At 36.7% G+C, this 18879-nt stretch overlaps 3 protein-coding genes across 4 annotated transcripts in view; 2 read left to right on the top strand and 1 right to left on the bottom strand.

Annotated features, from left to right (window-relative positions):
- Window positions 1-3847: 3847 nt before the first annotated feature.
- LOC137940482 (uroporphyrinogen decarboxylase-like) lies at window positions 3848-6783 on the top strand. Its single transcript, XM_068785579.1, has 6 exons — window positions 3848-4023; window positions 4749-4870; window positions 4985-5095; window positions 5572-5760; window positions 5848-5973; window positions 6095-6783. Exons 1-6 carry the CDS (start codon window positions 3915-3917, stop codon window positions 6608-6610), a joined length of 1173 nt encoding a protein of 390 aa, XP_068641680.1. The 5' UTR covers window positions 3848-3914; the 3' UTR covers window positions 6611-6783.
- A 10-nt stretch (window positions 6784-6793) lies between these two features.
- Window positions 6794-10781, top strand: LOC137940491 (high mobility group B protein 7-like). Of its 2 annotated transcripts, none has more exons than XM_068785598.1 (8): window positions 6794-6869; window positions 6972-7161; window positions 7444-7518; window positions 8494-8581; window positions 8654-8728; window positions 10010-10054; window positions 10167-10228; window positions 10484-10781. In XM_068785598.1, the coding sequence occupies exons 2-8, from the start codon at window positions 7085-7087 to the stop codon at window positions 10506-10508; spliced, it is 447 nt and encodes a 148-aa protein (XP_068641699.1). In that variant the 5' UTR covers window positions 6794-6869; window positions 6972-7084; the 3' UTR covers window positions 10509-10781. The 2 variants fall into 2 exon arrangements, with proteins under 2 accessions (XP_068641699.1, XP_068641691.1); XM_068785590.1 differs by having other exon boundaries at window positions 7444-7653.
- A 981-nt stretch (window positions 10782-11762) lies between these two features.
- Window positions 11763-18879, bottom strand: part of LOC137941466 (5-amino-6-(5-phospho-D-ribitylamino)uracil phosphatase, chloroplastic) — a 30059-nt gene continuing 22942 nt past the window's right edge. Inside the window, exons 8-11 of the mRNA XM_068786901.1 lie at window positions 14431-14571; window positions 14228-14293; window positions 13000-13109; window positions 11763-12298 (exon numbers count right to left, since the gene is read on the bottom strand). Of these exons, the coding sequence (XP_068643002.1) occupies window positions 12130-12298; window positions 13000-13109; window positions 14228-14293; window positions 14431-14571 (486 nt within the window). The 3' untranslated portion in view covers window positions 11763-12129. The remainder of the gene's footprint in view (window positions 12299-12999; window positions 13110-14227; window positions 14294-14430; window positions 14572-18879) is intronic.

Below are 18879 nucleotides of genomic sequence, written 5' to 3'. Positions count from 1 at the left end.
TGTTTGTGACTGGTTGTTGTTCAGTGCAACTGATGGACAAAGAACCTCAAGGTTCTCTCCCTTAGACATAATCCTTGAATTGGTCATGTAAATGCAATTATTTTTCTTCAAGGGATTGATGGTATTAACAAGCTTGTTTGATGTATAATTATCATGGATGACCTTCAAATTGAATAGTTTCTATAGCCAAAGTTTCACTAGAATTTTGTCAAACGAGTGGTGGGCACTCTTGTTCCCTCGTGCCATACACAATGTATGGCCCAATGAAGGTCGCCAGCTTTGATACCAGTTGATACATTTTGGAGAATGAGAGAAATTATGGATGTCTGAAAGAGAAGGATGCCAAGTTGTACTCTTGTTAAAAAAGGAGTTGGCTCCCTATATTTTGAGAAGAACAAAGAATAGGTTGAATTTCTTCTACCCATCTAGCAGCTCAAATTCTTATTTAACTACTTCATAAAATTGGTCATTTTTTCACCATCTCTCTTTATGACCAGTGCACGACATCAATTAACCTTCCAACATACCCTTTAGTCGACTCCCCCTTGCCAAACATAAACTAAGTGCTTGAAAGTAATAAAAATAATTGATCAAGTAAACGAAATAAGTGATAAAGTAAACTACTTGTATCAGTTCGATGTAAGCAACCCAAACCAGTCCACACTAGCTATGAAGGTTTGTTCGAAGAGTATAACAAGAATACCCTAAATGGGATACGTCAATAGGACCGAGCAATAGAAAGTAGAGTCCAATTCAGTAAAAAGACAAAATTAAGCAGGTAATTGCCAGTAACTCCTCCACAACATGTGACCAAAGAATTGCAAAAGAGGCAAATTGTCCCTCAACCAAGGAACATGTTGGCGAACAAATAGGGAAATTGAATAAGCATATGGAAGGTCTAGATTCAGTGTATCTAGGAGTCAAAGTTGAAGTTATTCCTTTAGTCTTAATTCTAGTAGGACTAATCTAGCAATTTCATTAGTCATTAGGAGGGCTAGAATTGAGACTAAATTAAAATTCAAATATAAGTAAAGTAAATAGTTGCAAATTTAAAACATGTACCACAAAGAATATCTATGGCACAAAAAATCTTTTGTTGTTGATATTCTCTTAATGATATTCACTGTTCAAAAACTATTGTTGGAGTAAATCACTAATCCAACTAAAATTAAGCACAAAATGAAGTTACAAAATCTCTATTGGGATCAAGATCCCTATTGAGACAATTTGATGATAGCAAATACTTAGTCACTAAAGATGTGTACTAAGAATGCCTTGTAGTTCATAATGCCCCCAATGGAAATTTTTGGTAGCATATTTATTCGTTTGAGTCTAGGGAAAAAGTAAACAACTCATGTCCGAAAGTACATAATCCAAATGGCTTAGCAACACCAATTGACTAAGAATAAGAGCTCAACATAATAAGAAAGTAAACCCAAATAAAGAAGAAGAAAAGGAAAAAAAAAGAGTTTATGATGTTGCAAGTCGTGTTTATGGCTTCGACCAAAAATCTCTGTGGCAAATTGTATGCATGGAGCATAACCCTTGTTGTTTTTATTAAGGTTCTATTTTTCCTCCCCAAAACACCATTTTATTGAAGAATTTGAGTTGAAAATGAATGACCTATGTCATGCCATGTGTAATATTCCTCAAAAGTGTGAGTTTTTGAATTCTCCTCCATGGTCACTCCTAATTTTGACAATGCGACAACTTTTTCTTTTTGAACTTCCTCACATAATTTGCAAATAATAGAAATATGTCATCATTGGGAATGAAAAAATCTACCCATGTGAACCTAGAATAGTCATCTATACCACAAGGTTAGACGTTTTCTATTCACACTTAAGGTTGAGTAGGTCTAACTAAATCCATGTAGATTAGTTGAAGAGGTGGAGAGGTAGATACTACATATTTCGCTTTGAGTGAATTTCGCTTTGATTTGGTAGTCCTCTCGCAAGTTTTTTCTTTACTAATTTACTCAAGGAATTTATTCCTTTTTGTCCTAGCATCTTGTGCCATAACCAAAACTCGTCTCTAGTGGTATCAAAGCCCAAAAACCCTTGCTTGGAAAATTCCACTAATAAACTCTATTAGCAGAAAATTACATGAGCGATATTTTGACTCTATTTCAAAAGTCACATTTATGCTCAAATACACAACTTTACAAAATCTCCAGAGTTTTAGTGGCTAGATTCTTGATCTAGGAAACTCTTCTATCTAAAGCAATATTACAAAAATATAAAAAATATTTTGGTGGAATATGTATTAGTAAAAAAATTTGAAATAATTTTCTTAAAATATTTTCTTGAAATTAAAAAAAATTGGAGAAATTTTTTGTCAAAAAGATATTTTCTAAAAAAAGTATTTTATTGGAAAAAATTCTATAGTAAAATATTTTATAAAAATGAAAAATATTTTGATAGAATTTATTTTCTAAATAAAAAATAATGTATGTTGGCACATTTTTTTCATAATATATTTTATTAAAATAAAAAATATTGCTCAGCCAAATTTTTGTCAACAAATTATTTTTGACCTAGAATTCATTTTTTTTTTTTTTTTGCTGATAGAATCTCCTTTTAGCCAAGAAAATATTTGTTGGGTGAATGTACATGGCAAAATTTATCGATGGTAAAAACCACCTTAAAATTTTTTTTTTGGCAATTTTAATATTTTTTTGATAGTTTTTTAGCCAAAATAATATTTTGTAGTGGCTACAACTGTTATTTGTGAGGGAATCCTGCAATTTGACAAAAACGGTGTAATTTGAGAGAGAATAATGCAGTTTGAGTGAAGAAACAAAGAGATTATGTATGAAAATGGAAAAAAAAGTGAATAATTGTATGGAGTAAAAAAACTAAAAAAACATATCTTTTGTAGTCATCTCGAATTCCCCAAGCAATCTCTCTTTTGATTCTTTGACTTATCAAGGAAGTGGGTATTGAAACTTCTTATTTGAGCCTTGATTTTACATGTACATTTCAAACAAAGTGAAATTAAGTGTTTTGTTTTCTATTTTTACATTCAACCAGTAAAGAGAAAAAAAAATATAATCCCTTTTTTTGGGTTTTTTCTTTGTCTTCTATTTTCTCTTATGTTAGAAGCACGCATAAAACTTTAAACTTTACATGCAATTTAAAAGCGAGAGAAATAAAATATGGACCAAGAACTAAATCGGGTTCTTTAGAAAAGGAGTAGACTCAGGTGAGTCACGTATCTACTTAGGGTTTGTTTGGAACCCAAGGAAAAGAAAAGAAAAAAAAAAAGAATTTGACTATTATTATTCCAAAAAAATATTTAATAAAAAGGAGAATTTGATTATTATTTGATTTTTAGTAATTATTTTTTGGAACAATAATGGTCAAAATTTTATTTTATTTTATTTTATTTTCTAGGGTTGTAATATGTTTGGAACCCAATAGAAAAGAAAAGAAAAAAAATTATCCATTATTATTCCCAAAAATAATTAGTGAAAAGGAGAATTTGATCATTATTTTATTTTTATTAATTATTTTTAAAAATAATAATGATCAAATTCTATTTTTTTTCTTTTTTAGGTAGGTTAAAAATTTATGATATAAAAGAGAATGAAGGGAGACATGAGTACGATAGGTTCACAATTTTGCATGACAAAACTGTCCTCAACATATACTTCAAATGGCTTTACCATTAATCACTTCACTACGATAACCGTCACATGTCCCTGTACAAGGTTACCTTGTCAGAGCAAATGTCCGTCATAAAATTTGTGCGTGAGGGTATTTTAGTCCTCATAGAATATAATGGCAATCTAGGAACAAGAAGGGTGCAATCTTGAACATTTTATCCATTCTGCGCTCTTCCACTGAGGAGAGCTGCATAAAAAAAATCTGCGTTTGAATTGCTGTTGAGGGAGGGGGAAGTGAAAGAGAGAAATGTCGTGCTCTTACTCCTCATTTTCTCTTTCGCCTCACCTGAATTTACTCCAATCTGTCGGCTCCTTCCGCTCGAAGTCGATGCTCAAAATCCACTGTACTGTGGGAGGTAATTTTGTTTGCCAAAATATCTCCTAGATATTTGTGAGATTATGTCATTAAGATGATTTTACTGAAGTAATGAGGCGAGGAGATCGAAATGTGGTTTAAATTACTTCTGGTATGCAGTTACGCGAGCATGGTCTTCTTTTTCCACTCTTTAGGGTTTTATGTGTTTAACCAAATTGCTGTGTCGTTGAGCTTCTTTAATCTTTAATTATGCAGTTTGAATTTTTTTATGATTTTCCCTCAAGTTTTTGAACATCTTTAAAATCAAAATGATTTATATCTGATCAAAGACACTGTTTTTCTGGTTTTTTTCCAGTATTAGTCGTATTGTGGAACAATCTATTTTTTCTTTTAATTGCTCAATTTTCTATTTCTACTGGTACTCTTACTAAACCGCTAACAGGCTTGGAATACTGATGATGAAGAGAGCTAAAATGATTTAAATTATTGGACTCATGGAGGAAATCTGAGTTGACAGGCATATGTTTGAGATTATTAAAGGTGGAATTATTGTAACTAGTTGTGTTATGGCATTAATAAAAGATTTAAGTGAAGCATGTAATTCGAGTGTATAAGAAAAGATTCATTGTAAACTTTTGACACAGAGCTCTTGTAGGGCACAACTTCATGTATGTTTTACTTCTCAAAAAGAAAATTTGTCATACTTGTTTTGTAGTAATCTAGAATGGCTTGGATGTGACTTTTATTCATTTCACTTACCTGCAGGTCCTGTTGTGGAGCCAAAAGTGGCTGCCACTGCTGATCCTCTTCTTCTAAGTGCTGTTCGAGGAGACAAAGTTGAAAGACCCCCAGTCTGGCTTATGAGACAAGCAGGGAGGTACATGAAGGCAGGTTTGATGGGTTCTAAAGATAAACATAAATGTTTCTTGACTTGTAGGCATATACTCATGTGTTGAGCAATAGTCCTCACTAACATGATTTTTTATTAATTTATTTGACAGAGTTATCAACTGATATGTGAGAAATACCCTTCTTTCCGCGAAAGATCAGAAAATGTTGATCTTGTTGTAGAAATCTCTTTGCAGCCGTGGAAGGTGTTCAAACCCGATGGGGTGAGATTCCCTTGTGATATATGTTATAATATTTTAACCTTATTCTGACACCAAAGTGACTTATGTTTTTGTCTGGATATACTCTTTCGAGTTACCTATTTAATCTAATGAGGTACAACATCTTTTCCATTTGTCTGGCAATATTCCAATTGGGTGGTAAATCAGACATATACCCAAATTTCTATAGAATAATAAGGATTCCATCATGAAAAATATGTGGTGAGTATGAGGGTGCTGAATAGATGAGCTTGGAAGTCCAAGGATTTTGGGAATTAAGTCAGTAGATGAGATCAATTACCCATAATTACTCTTGTTGGTTTTGGTCTAATAACTTGCATCATTAAGACTATTCTTGCAGTAGCCTAATCAACATTATAAAGGTCTTCCAAGGGATTGTATGTGGCAACTGGCATGTTATATTCTGCTTTTTCCCCCAATATCACAGGTCTGTATATTCTGCTTCCTTCATCTGGCAGGTGATTTTATTTTCGGACATTCTTACCCCTCTGCCTGGCATGAACATACCATTTGATATAGTTAAAGGCAAGGGACCTGTTATATATAATCCTTTGAGGACGGCAGCTGATGTTGATCAAGTGAGAGAATTTGTTCCTGAGCAATGGGTCCCATATGTTGGGGAGGCCTTAAGAATCTTACAGTCTGAGGTAAGTATTCCATTCTGTCTAAACTCTAGTTATAGTCAGAATTATTTTGAAAATTGTAACTTTAAAATGTTTCCTTTCAATAACTAGGTAAATAATGAAGCTGCTGTGCTGGGCTTTGTCGGTGCCCCATTTACTCTGGCTTCTTATGTGGTTGAAGGTGGTTCATCCAAGCACTTCACAAAAATAAAGAATTTAGCTTTCTCTCAACCCCAGGTTTGCAGTTTAATTGCCCTTCTCTTATATTTTACCATATTATTAACTCACACCAAGACTTTCCATATAAACCAGAAAGTTTAGTTGCTATGTTGTGATTAAGAATTGATTTTTGATATAGGTTCTTCATTCATTACTCCGGAAGTTTACATGCTCTATGTCAAAGTACATTCAATATCAAGCGGACAATGGGGCCCAAGCAGTTCAAATATTTGACTCCTGGGCAACGGAGCTCAGCCCAGTGGACTTTGAGGAATTCAGTCTCCCTTACTTGAAGCAGATCGTTGACACAGTTAGACTGACACATCCTAACCTACCTCTGATCCTTTATGCAAGTGGATCAGGGGGTTTGCTTGAGAGACTCCCATTGACTGGCGTTGATGTTGTCAGTTTGGACTGGACAGTTGATATGGCAGAAGGGAGGAAACGGCTAGGATCAGATATAGCAGTTCAGGGCAATGTGGATCCCGGTGTGCTTTTTGGGTCAAAAGAGTTTATCCGTAACCGGATTCATGATACAATACGGAAAGCCGGGGACAGGAAACATATTCTTAATCTGGGTCATGGCATTGTAGTGGGCACACCTGAGGAGAATGTTGCTCACTTCTTTGAAGTTGCCAAAGAGTTTAGGTATTGAATGGAGAACATTTTGATTGTGACTGATGCTTCTCAGATTTTATGCATTAATTTTGTTTAGTTCATGTATTTGGGGCCAAGGAAGGGTCCAAGAGAGATTATGTTGTAACTTGTAAGATGCTTGAATCCCTGTTTTAGAGATCGTTTCCCCCCCTTTTTGTTTGAGATCTCAAACATATCTGGCAGCTGGCCGCTGGCAAGTCGACTTCCTGTCGCATCACGAAATCATCCGTCTTGTAATGGCTCCAACTGCTTTAAAGGTACGCACGTAGGCGTATTATAGCGGAGAGAATTACTTTTTCGGGGTTTAATCGGGAGGGAAAAATGAGAGGGAGATTAAAATGTCTTTTTCCTCTTTATAGGTGCTTTTGCTATTTAGAGTTTACCACCGTGTCGAAAGCGCAACAATGGAAGCAAGCGATCAGTAAGGGAGTGCAATTGTTGCTAACTTGCAGAGCTCCATTCTGCAGCGTTAATGGCCAATGGTCTTAGTTTCCGGAAGAGGATTTATCCCATTCAGAGAGCTCCAAACGGAAGCGCCTTTCAGAAATGGTCTCTCTATCTCTTCCTCTGCGTGCTGAATCATAGTTTATGTTATTTCCTTACTGCAGCCGTATGTTTTCAACAACAACAACAAAAAAAAATGTTCACTCTTAATCTTTTTCGTTTATGATATCGTTTCCTTTTTTTGTTTTAGCTTCAGTTTGTGTTAAAAGTTTTTTCTTTTTGCCACCCTCTTCAACTTTTGCTTTTTAAATTCCTGAAAGTCGCTTCTCTGGTCACTATTTTAGTTCTTTATGTTTAGTGTTTACTTTCTCTGTTGTCATTTTGCAGTGATTTTTGTGGGACTAATGTCATATTCGTGCTTTTCGACATGCACGACAGCGAATGCAGAGGAAAACAGGAGAGGTTAGAAAGCTCGGATGGAAATAAGAGCTTGAAGAGCTTATATGTAAATGCGAGACATAAAAGCTCAGATAGGAATTATTTCGTCGAAAGTTCGAGCATCTCTCTCCAACCCAGATCTCCATTTCTCTTTTTCATGTACATAATCAATCTTTTTTTCTACATTTATGCGTCTCAAATTCATTTGATTGGCTTCTCTATTGGTTGCGAGAATTCCTTCTATTTTTTTTTGCATAGCTGCAATATACTAAAAATCTTCTATGAAGAATCTAGCCATAATGATGCTCGTAAGAATTGAGATTGTCCTCTTCGGCCTCTCTGTCCCATGCCACACTAGCTGCAAAACTTCCGTTTCAGTTTTTCCGCCTTCTGATCGTTTATTTTTCTTCTTAGGTGATCCAAATGCCAGTTAGATTTTGCTTCTGTTTTTCTGCTTTAGTATTTATTGGCGATGGTAGCAGAGGACAGGGTAGGCTGGCCACGTTGTTTCGCTATCTGATTCTCATCTGTATCCCAGAGGCTGCCCACTATTAGAATCACTGTAATTTTTCACTATTGCCTGTAAGACGGCATATCGCTAATTGCATTGAACTTCTTTCCAGCTATATCCCTCTCGCTGCGACTTCATGCACAGATTTTCCTTTTCTTCAATAGTGTCTGCCCTTCATCAAATAATGAGTAATGCTGTTTTTATCGGTCATAATTGATTGTTGAAAGGTATAATTAGGTTATGTTTAGTTTACTTTATTTGCCAGGAATACCTTTCCAATCTTAATCAACTTAATTAGCATCTGGTTTATTCTTCAAAAAATTCCAATTTGTTCAAATTGATGATTGCTGTTTCATTTTTTTTTTCCTTTCTCTTTTGGGTTTAGCAAACAGAACACTGTGGTGTTCTCTCATCTTTGTGACAAATTGATGTAGAAACTGAAAGGTTGTACATAATAGAAACGATAGTTGCATGTTTCTGCCATGTAGGGAGGACTTTAAAAGAAGCTGGAAGGACAATGACTGGATTCAGACTGACCGGGAAGGGTTTCAGAAGTGGAAAAACATGTCAAAGGAGGTAGAATATTTACTGGAAGAATCTCACTGGATGACCTGGTTACAGTTTCTAATTTCTCGTTTGATATTTTAGGAGAGGCAACCTTACATTAGTAAGGCGGATGAAGTGAATTCTGCTTATGAGATAGGCATGCTTGATTCAGTAGAGGTAATCAATATTTTGACTTAATCATGTTTCACAGTTTTGTGGATGCTCTGACACAGCTGAAATTAAATTTTACAGTAATATTTGTTTTGAATCTCATCCTTTAAAATTGATGATGCATATGAATTGGGCTTATAAATTTCAATTGCCCTTCATCAGAAGAGTTGGAGTGGCAGGGCTCAGCCCTGAAATCGACCTATATGAATTGAAAGAGCAATAAATTTTACAGTAATATTTATTTTGAATCTCATCCTTTAAAATTGATGCTGCATATGAATTGTGCTTATAAATTTCAATTGCCCTTCATCAGAAAAGTTGAAGTGGCAGGGCTCAGCCATGAAATCAACTTATATGAATTGAAAGAGCAATAAAGTTTACAGTAATATTTATTTTGAATCTCATCCTTTAAAATTGATGATGCATACGAATTGTACTTATAAATTTCAATTGCCCTCCATCAGAAGAGTTGGAGTGGCAGGTCTCAGCCCTGAAATCAACCTATATGAATTGAAAGAGCAACATGCGCAAAATGGAACAAAATTACAGACCTCTGAAAGGAGTCTGAGAAAAAATGTTCATCAAATCTGCTAGGTTGATTTGAGAGATCTGGATATCCAAGGCTCTCTCATTCGTTTTTTTTTTTATGATATTCTTATTCTTTTGTAAAATGAGTCTTTGACAAATAAGGAGAATGGGCTCTCTATGCTTTGTGCTTCTTTCTATTGCATTGACAGCTATAAATAATGGCCAAATTCTTTAGTTCCCTTTGGGTTTGTGTCAGATGTGGGTGAGTTAATCCCTTTGAAGAGTGCCTTTTGTTTTAGCTCTTGCAACAGCTTCATGGCCATTCTGAACAATCTTGGTGCCCCAAAAACAATTTCCCTACACAAAAAATGACTGCACATTATAATTTGTTATGCGTCTGAGGATCTGTAACTTGATGCCCTAGCAATAGGCTTGCTCATCGATTCAGCACTATATAGATGCTCCCTCCTCTGGAGGGTCGTATGTAGACTTTAAAAGTCACTTCTTACCTGGTATCAAACACCACGTACAAAATGGATAATTAGAAGCACTTCCTCACGTTGGTCCTTTATGTAACTAAGTATGATAGCTTCTGGCTTATGTCAAAATTGGTTTCTTCTACTTTCATTATGATTGACTGCTGTTGGTGATATGTCCCTGTTATTGACTTCATAATCTATTTAAGTTGTCATGAAAGAAATCTGTCTGGGTTACCTGTCAATATTTCTAACTTCGAAGTTCTTTTTGGTATTTATTAAGGAGGTTGATGGGACTGATTCAGAGACTGTTCAGAACTATTATCTGGTCTGTGTAATGTCTTTCACATTTCTTTCCAAATTTTATCGTGATTAAGCTGGCTTAGGCTTCATTATTCTCTTCTTATCTGATCTGATGCAATTTGATTTAGCGTTTGCAGGAAGATGAAGAAGTCGGTATGCACGACAGTGACTGCTACTTAAACTTTGACAGCTATGACATGTACTGGTCTCTCCCACTCTCTTTTTAATTCTGACTCTCCATTTCATACACTTTCAAACTACAAAAAGAATCACTAGAGCTCTGTTCCCTTGCTTTTTGGGCTTGTTTATACTACTCTGCTAATCTTTGTTTAGTTGTTTATACTTTGCAAGACTGCCATAAGCTATAGGCTTGCTTCTAGGTTTTACTTTCTCTTATCTTTCTCTAGATGTGTGACAATGAAGAGGAGCTAAATGGTTGTCTTGTTGAAACAAGGTACCTTGTGAAAGAATGGATTTGATCAAGTAAGTTGCTGAGGGTACAAAAACAGTTGAGGAGCTAACAAGTCAGTGGCTCTTGCTATGTTTCATTGCCCCTTTTTTCTTACAGGCAAGTCGTTTGGCTATTGTATAGTAAATTATGATTTGTACTCTTAGGCTCTCCCACCCTTCCCCTCTATTTTTCTTCCTTGCAGAGAAATATATCCAAAGGTATAATTTTTTGTGTATCAAATTGCATTATCAAGGAAGAAACTTGGTTTATAGAAGAATCTCTCTTTTCTCTCTCTTGCTAGCCCTGGAAGATAACACTCTCCTCTTTATCCTATAAATAAGGACTAGTTTAACACTTGGGGTTGCAAGATGCTTTGCTGTTTATAAGTTTTCACCTCGTGGGTGGGTGATATAAGCAACAAAATTCGGTTTAATAATTTCATTTGGAACATTTTTTGAACATATTTGAGTTTTGTAACTCCATTTGGAACATTTTTTAACCCCATATTGAGTTTTTTTAACATATTTGAGTTTTTGAGTTGGGGAGGGGCCTCTTCTATTTTGGTGTTGAGTCTCCCTTTTTGACTCGCTTTGGATCCGACCTTGAATGATCTGACTCGCTTTGGGTTTTGAATTTCAGCCTCGAAATACCTGGGTAATGATAAGGTTCATTAAAATCCTGTATTTATACCTAAGGTTATTAATGGAATATTTAGGGTTTTAGAACCAAGATCACTTCTGTTCTTTTGGATTCTACTAAAATACATTTAACCGAGTTTAGTCATGTCATGAGATGAGGCGGGGTGGCTCATCAAGATCTTGTTTTTTAACCGATTATAGTTACTTGGTGGCTGGATTGCTCCCTTTGACCGGATTGCCACTTCCACCACGAAAGCTGTAGACATAGCCCTAGTTTTTCCAAATTCCTCGCCTAAATTGGAAGGGTCAAGTAAACTAGCTAGTTCTAGAAAGCATGATCTTTGTAAATGGTTAAAAATTATAGTTGTCATATATGGTTGATATCTTTTCATCGATTTGATCAAGACTTTGTGAGCTTGCATGTTAAAAGAATACAGATACAACTCTAAATTATAAGGAATTACAATTGTTAAAAGAAAAACTACTACTCGTTTATTGGGTTCCACACAAAGCTGAGTTCATCCTTCACTCTAACCACTCTCCACTACATGGCCAAGCCTATCAAGGCCGAGTCCCAGGCTGAATTGGGGGATGAGCCAAGGGTGCATCACTTTTCTCCCACAAATTTTTGCCTCAATTGGAGGTTAAATTGAAAACCACCCACTACAAGAGAAGATTCTCCCTGGGCTGAAATCTCCTAAAATTGCATAATGGCACAACACTAGAACAACAAATCAATGATTGTCATATAAGTTTCTCCTTTACTCTCTCCTCTCTTGTCTTTCCAGTATTCTTTTTACAACTCACCCTTATTTGCTTCTTCCAATTCTATCACTTTCCCTCTTTTACGTTTTATTTTTGTTTTTAATATAGGTTTGTTCATTTCATTTTTTAAATGCAGCTAAACTATATTTACAACGAAATGGAGGAGAAAGAAGAACAAAGAATGATTACTACAACCACTCTACAGCTGCTTATTAGTTACATGGAAAAGAAGAGTGCCAGAAAAGATTAAAAAATTGTGTCAGTTGTAAGCTTCCTTTTTGGTGGCATTTTCTCTACAATTTGCTTCTGTAAATCCATGAATGCTGCACCCCTGTGAGCGAATAATCTTCGAAGGTTGATTACTGACAGCTCATTAAAGCTACCTACAGCAAGATCAGCCTGCTCCAACTCATACCTGCAAGTTCAGAAACAGACAATGAGCACTCCTCTTTGCTTTCCCTTTTTCTTGCTCAATTATTTCCCCATATTATTTTACCGTATTGATAGCCGTTTCCTAGTTTATAAAAAGAGGAAACCGGCAACGAAAAAGATGTCAACAATATTGTTTCTTGGGGAAACATTAAGGAAACATACCCCACATAAGAATGATATGCATTCAACAACAAAAGATAAGGATTGTGAGAAAGGAGATGCTAAGATGAACGTGTTTCTTAAGACCTAGCAGCAAAAGAAGTTCATTTTTCTACAAACATCAATAGGAGTAGTCCAAAGCCCTAACTATAAAAGGAGTAAAAGAGAGCATCTGAACAAGTTGAGACTACACATACAGAAAGACCATTTACGGTTTGGAATCCAAAAAGCCTTCGTTTCATTTGTACTGGAGTTTTTGGATATGAGCACGCTAACACTCAGAACAAGAATCATCTTTTTGCAATATCGGGACAGCATACATCGCAAGCATACATTTTGAAAAGACTAGAACAGTAACTTCAGTGAATTTTAAATGTGTGTACTCTGGAGTTGTTTATTATTTAGTTCTTTTCTACATTTCCAGTCCAAATAAAAAATTCTAATGGAGCAAATAATAGTTGAAATATGCCCAGTGAAGAAAAGTAGGATATACTTTAAAGAATTTGAGAAAGAAAAAATACTTACGCAGGGTGAGCACCAATTAAAGCCACTGCCATCATAGTGCAATTATGAGCAGCTGCAATGCCTCTTGGGTCATCCTCAAATACAACACACTTGGATGGCTTCCTATTCAACTGCACGGTACACAATTTTTGTAAGCGTACAGCTTATAGCCAAAAGTAAAAGTCAAGAACAATTGGCATTTCAGTGATTTCAGTGCTCAGGTGAACCAGGGTGTTATAACTTGGAACCAGGACCCAAGTCAGGTTCCAAAATCCTGAGTCAAACCGCCTAAGTCGAATCAAGACTTGGGCGGCCTCGGGGTGGGTTAGACTTGCAGAAGGGTTGAGTCTGCCCCCCTGACTCAATGGCTTAACTCAGAGAGTCGTATCACCATGATGTTTACTATTTGGTAGCAGCAAATATAAAAAAGGACGCAATACAATGAGCATAAAACCATTATTATACACCTGTTAAAATTGAGTCCCGTTCCACCCAAAATGACTAGCCACTTAGGCATATCACTCAACCTTATAAACCAACAATTTTTCTTAATATTTATTTGTATGAAACTATTCCTACTAACACTCCCTTCATATGGAAGCTTACACATAAGAATAACAACATAGACAATATACAAACTCCCCAGTGCACAAACTAGGCCCAAGTCAAACTTTTACTCTAATACCAAGTTAAAATTTGAGTCTAGTTCCATCCCAAAATAACTAGTCACTTAGGAGGCTCAGCTCAACCTTATAAACTAATAATTTTTCTTGATATTTATCTATGTATGACTATTCCCACTAACAGTACCTGCATGTATAAAACTAGCCACCAAAAATTCATTGCTCGATGGCCAAATTGATTAAGGGCTATAGGACAGAGAGCCAAAGGTAAAACCTCCATTAGTATAGATGCTTTCAAACGATTCAATGGATACAACATTATTATTTCTCCACTCTCAGAAAGGTTTATTGACACAAACTGGTGGCCCACTCCTTCAAGGAGAAGCCAGTAAACATTACAGCTCCAGAAAAAAATGTATGCAATATTACCTAGCAAGAACTCAAGGAAAAGAGAGAAGACTTTCTTCAACAAATGTATCAACAACGCACTCATAATCATCATTGTCCTCATCACATCTTCAGAACTCGTGCTAACTATATCTATTATATTGTATGCAATGATGAGTTACACCAGTAAACTATCAATCTAAGAAGCAGAAAATAGAAGCAAAAGTCTCCATTGATACCTTGACGGCTGCTGAAAGGAATCTATGAGCAATTGACTCCATTCCGTCCTCCTCCGTCACCATTGTCTGAGATTCAGTAAACATGTCAGGAAATTTATACCATGTGAAAAGGCATGTAATATCACAAGCCTCATGACAAATGCAGTAAACAACTAGCATTTGGTCACAAATTTTGATGAGCTACAGTCAGTGCATGCCTATACCTGGAAGTACTTCTGAAGCCCCATCCGCTGCAAAGCAGCAGTCAGATTTATCCGATCAAGGCATGATGCAATTGCACAAGGGATACCAGCAGTATAGACAGCGTCCAACCATTCTTTTAAACCTTCTATAGGCTCCCTGAGCTGGACAAAATATTAAAAAAAGTGCATCTCAGATTTCTCTATGGCTAGACTAAGAACAGCCTCCCATCTCTTTTATTGAAAAACCTTCCACATCTGGTTGCAGATGCTTTGTATATTGCTAATTGTAGGATACCATACCATTCATAAGCATGATTCGATCAAGATTTGAAATTATTTCATATCATCACCTCAAAACTGAAGCTTTCATCAACAACCGAATTTAGAAAAATAACAACTATCACTACCACTATTAACATGAAGTCTCTTAATTACACAACTACCAGTAGGGTAGCCTATATCCAAGTAGAACATGCCAATGGCATGCCACCAAGTTACGGTAGATGCATAATCTTGTTGGTATAATATCTCATTTAATGATCTTCAGGTGTTTGACACTAGGGTAAGGGAGTAACTTTGAAGAAACTGGGATATATGAAGTATTTAGATTAAGAGAGGATAGTATAGTATTTTATTGTAATTAGAGCTATGGAGGTCATAAATTTGGAATTGAGAAAGAGAAGCAATAACATAAGACTTGGACAGAGGAAGAGAAAAAATCATGTCTCTCCCCTCACCCTAAACTTCACTATTTATAATACAATGACCCTCCAAAAATACAACTCAGTCCTTATCTTATGAAGGACAATAAACGTAAGAAAACTAAAACTAGGCTAACTCTAGGAAACTAACTAGGAAACAGAATTCATAGAGCACTAAAAGGGCATGCTTGTATCAAACTTTTTTCCACTCCTCAAGCATTAGTTAATAACTTCTGGTCGTTAAATAGCATATCAAATTAAAACAATAAAAAAATATTTCCTACTTTAGGTCTTCAAAGAGAAAATCTGCTCACAGATCCTCAGATCTTTAGCAAGCACAACTTAGGTCACTTGTCAGCTTCAATGTGTCCCGCTTCAACTTGTTCTGCAATCAGCCACTTCATGGTTGATAAACACAAACTATTCATCATCCATTCTCCCCATTACTTGGATATCTTTAGAAAACTTGACTCTAGTCAATTACTTTGGCCAAACACTTCACCTCCACTTTTGGCAAATTGTACAGGCTTTTTACCACTATAAATACGCAGTACTTCTCCACCTAAAGCAGGGGAACCACAAATCATAGAGACCCAGCTTGTATAGAACCATGCAAGAAAAGAAATCACCATGGCTAGCCAATCGATAAGATTCCATACACCAGCAAACTGGATATAAGACAAGTTAAGAGATACCGCTTAAACACAAAAGCAGAACCACCCACATTTAAGGATAGTAATAACGGCCAACAACTCTTTAAGGATAGCACCGAATCACCCACCGTTAAATGTGAAGAACAAACTAACACGACTCAACTCAAGCAAGATTTGGGCACACTTCTGCTCCTTCAGGTAGTAGGTCTAAAGACATTGTTCTAAAATGATAAAAAATGCCATACTAATGAGTAACTTAGTGGAATTTAGGAAGTCCAACACTTGTAAAGACATGACTTCACCCACATTCATATTCGAGGACTACCTAGAAAGGGACTAACAGGAAACTTCAAGGTTGATCATGTTTGACACAAACCAGCAACCTTGAAAAGTTCCGAAACTAACCTTGCTAGCAACCAACCACTCCAAAAAAATAAAAATAAAGATAAATAAAAAGGTCAAAAGTCGCATAATCCTAGAAATACACACAAGATACAAGAAATACTAAAGCCACAAAAGAGAAGAAACTGAAAAATCTCCACTTATCTTTATTCTTCTTTTCTTCTTCATTTTCTTCCTCTTCTTCTTCCCCTTCTTCTTCTTCCCCTTCTTCTCCATCTTAGTTTCCTTCTCCATGTCAGGACCAATGTCATACCATGTGAACTTGGAGATGAGAAAGAGCAAATTTCATTTGGGAGAGAGGAAGAGAGAAAATCTTTTACCAACCTCAACCAATTGGAGACAGAATCCATGGTGACTACCATGGGAGGTGTGCTGCCTACCTTTTACTTGGGGCTCTCTATGTTAGCAATCAGGCTACATAAGACCCTTTGGAACCCTGTTCTTGAAAGGGTTGCCTCCTACTTAAAGGAAAGGAAGGCTCCTTTCTTAAGCAGGAAGACTCATGCTTATTAGCATATGTGTATCAACCGTATCCCATCCTACTGCCTATCCTCCGTGCAGAGACTTGAGAAGCTAATGAGAGCATTCCAATGGCAAGGGACAGAAAATGGTTTCAAGTATCACATCATTAAGTGGAGTGAGGTCTGCAAACACAAAAAGTAGAGATCTCATGATATCTAGCCAGTCCGAATTATGAACCAGGCACTTTCGGGCCATGTGGTGCTAGAAGGTTAACACGAATAGGGAAGCTATCTAGAGACGCTTCATTGTTGCAAAAGCTAGAATTGATGATCATGGATGGACTTTGGGGGAATATTTCCAAACTCTCACCCCTATGGCGTGCACTAGCTAGGATCTTTTCGAAGGTCATCTCGACGTTCCGAATTCTAGTTGACAATGGAATCACTACCCAATTCTGGTATGACCGCTGGCTTGGTGAAGAGCCCTTCAAGGAGATGTTGACAGAGGGCACTATTCATCCCAACACTAGTCTTCCCTGGTTCACTTGGTGAAAAAGGACAGGTCCTTGTGGTTCTATGTGGACTACTGTTCTCTTAGTGACACCATTGCCAAAGATAAGTATCCCATAACTGTGACTCATGAATTGTTAGATGAACTTCATGGTCTAGTATTGTTTCTAAATTGTTTCAATAATCACCAAATTCAAGTGGATGAGAAAGATGTGCATAAAACAGCTTTTCAAACTCATGATGGTCACTACGAGTTTGTGGTGATGCCTTCCGACCTCTCCAATGCCTGGCCACGTTTCAAAGCCTAATGAATGACATTTTAGACCTTACTTCAATATTGTGTTGGTATTTTTTTATGACATATTGGTCTAAAACTCTTCCAGATATTGAAAGCCGACCACACCTGCAATGTCGTAGCCAGCTACCCTAACTCACACTTTATTGCCAACCACCCAAGGAGCATTTCTGTAATGGTAACACAACTGAGAGTGAAGCCTAGGACCACCTCAAAGCCTCACTAAACACCTGGCACTCTTCTCTGACACCTACTGTTGAGAGCCAAAACTTGCTATTTCTTACCAAAACAGACACCAGAAGACATCAACCCTTCCAGCTCCTTCCTCGTCTGGCAATCCCATGGAAAACGAGAACCAAGCACCTCCTCCATACCAAGTTGAGATCCATTCCAACTTTGAATCAGTCACACCACTACCAACCAAACTAAACAAACCCCATCAATTCCAAAGACCATCACTGATACTATTTCACCTTCAACCCCTACAGTTGAAACCTACAAGAGGAGCAAGGCTAGATGGAGAAATTTTCAACTAGTGGAATCCAACTGACGGGCTGAATACTTTGACGATCCACTAACTGTAGACTTTAGTTTCCTCCTTCGGATGAGCAATCAAGAAAGCTCATTATAGAACTTCAATCTAACAAACACAAATATGATGATGAGACCTAGGCCAAAGGATGGAATTGCATGGTGTCCAAGAAGATAAAGGAGTACCCAAGCCAAAAGGAAAGAAGAAATCTTTATTACCTCTTCGAATATTAGAGGAGTTGGCCCGACAAAGAAGAGAGGCACTATCCTCAACCTCCTAGCAAGTGAGAAATCTGCCACAGTTATACTGCAAAAGATGAAAATCCAAGTTACACAAAAGTTGATTTGCCAAAGAACTTTTTGCGTATTCGGATCAGAAGGAAGTCAATGCTATTGGTCACTCTGGTGGCGCTTTGGGACACTTTTAACTTGGTGGATGTTATTGATGTTGTTATAGGGAATCGAGCAATCAATGGTGCCTTGCAGGTGTTTATAGCCCGATCCAATACAAAGAGTAGGCTAAATTCTAGGATGAACTGCTAAACACCATCCAACAGTTGATCCCTCCTACGGGTTGTGGCTGGGAATTAGCCCCTCTTTAAAGGAACTCATGGCATTATGCAAGGTAACCCGCTCTACCCCCTCCTTTTCATTTGAGTGGCTGAATATCTCTCTGCAATAATCTACTCTACGGAAGCAGGGTGACTCAATCCAGTTGCTGACAAAGGCGAATTTGATATCCAAATTCTCCAATTTGTGGATGATACAATTTCTTCTTGTGAGGGTAGCATCGATCAAATGCTCAAACTCAAAGCTCTCCTCAATCTCTTTTGAGATGATTTTTGGCCAAAAAATAAATTAGAGAAAACTTCTATGATGAGCTTTAACAAAGAGTTTGGAGGAAATAGCTAACCAAC

The sequence above is a fragment of the Aristolochia californica genome, unplaced genomic scaffold, assembly GCF_029961685.1.
Source record: "Aristolochia californica isolate CCGP_79_NKW_82.1479 unplaced genomic scaffold, dmAriCali1.0.hap1 SCAF_10, whole genome shotgun sequence".
Lineage (NCBI taxonomy): Eukaryota > Viridiplantae > Streptophyta > Magnoliopsida > Piperales > Aristolochiaceae > Aristolochia > Aristolochia californica.
Note: the sequence above shows the minus strand (reverse complement) of the source record. Positions and strands in the feature narration are given on the sequence as shown.

What these genes read in the sequence shown, in the direction of transcription:
- LOC137940482 (XM_068785579.1), top strand. Translation starts at nt 3,915, where the DNA reads ATGTCGTGCTCTTACTCCTCATTTTCTCTTTCGCCTCACCTGAATTTA. An exon ending in AAGCAGGGAGGTACATGAAG is followed by an intron (nt 4,871 to 4,984) that starts GCAGGTTTGATG and finishes TTTATTTGACAG; the next exon opens with AGTTATCAACTGATATGTGA. An exon ending in TAGCTTTCTCTCAACCCCAG is followed by an intron (nt 5,974 to 6,094) that starts GTTTGCAGTTTA and finishes TTTTTGATATAG; the next exon opens with GTTCTTCATTCATTACTCCG.
- LOC137940491 (XM_068785590.1), top strand. Translation starts at nt 7,085, where the DNA reads ATGGCCAATGGTCTTAGTTTCCGGAAGAGGATTTATCCCATTCAGAGA. An exon ending in TCTCCATTTCTCTTTTTCAT is followed by an intron (nt 7,654 to 8,493) that starts GTACATAATCAA and finishes TCTGCCATGTAG; the next exon opens with GGAGGACTTTAAAAGAAGCT. An exon ending in CTGTTCAGAACTATTATCTG is followed by an intron (nt 10,055 to 10,166) that starts GTCTGTGTAATG and finishes TAGCGTTTGCAG; the next exon opens with GAAGATGAAGAAGTCGGTAT.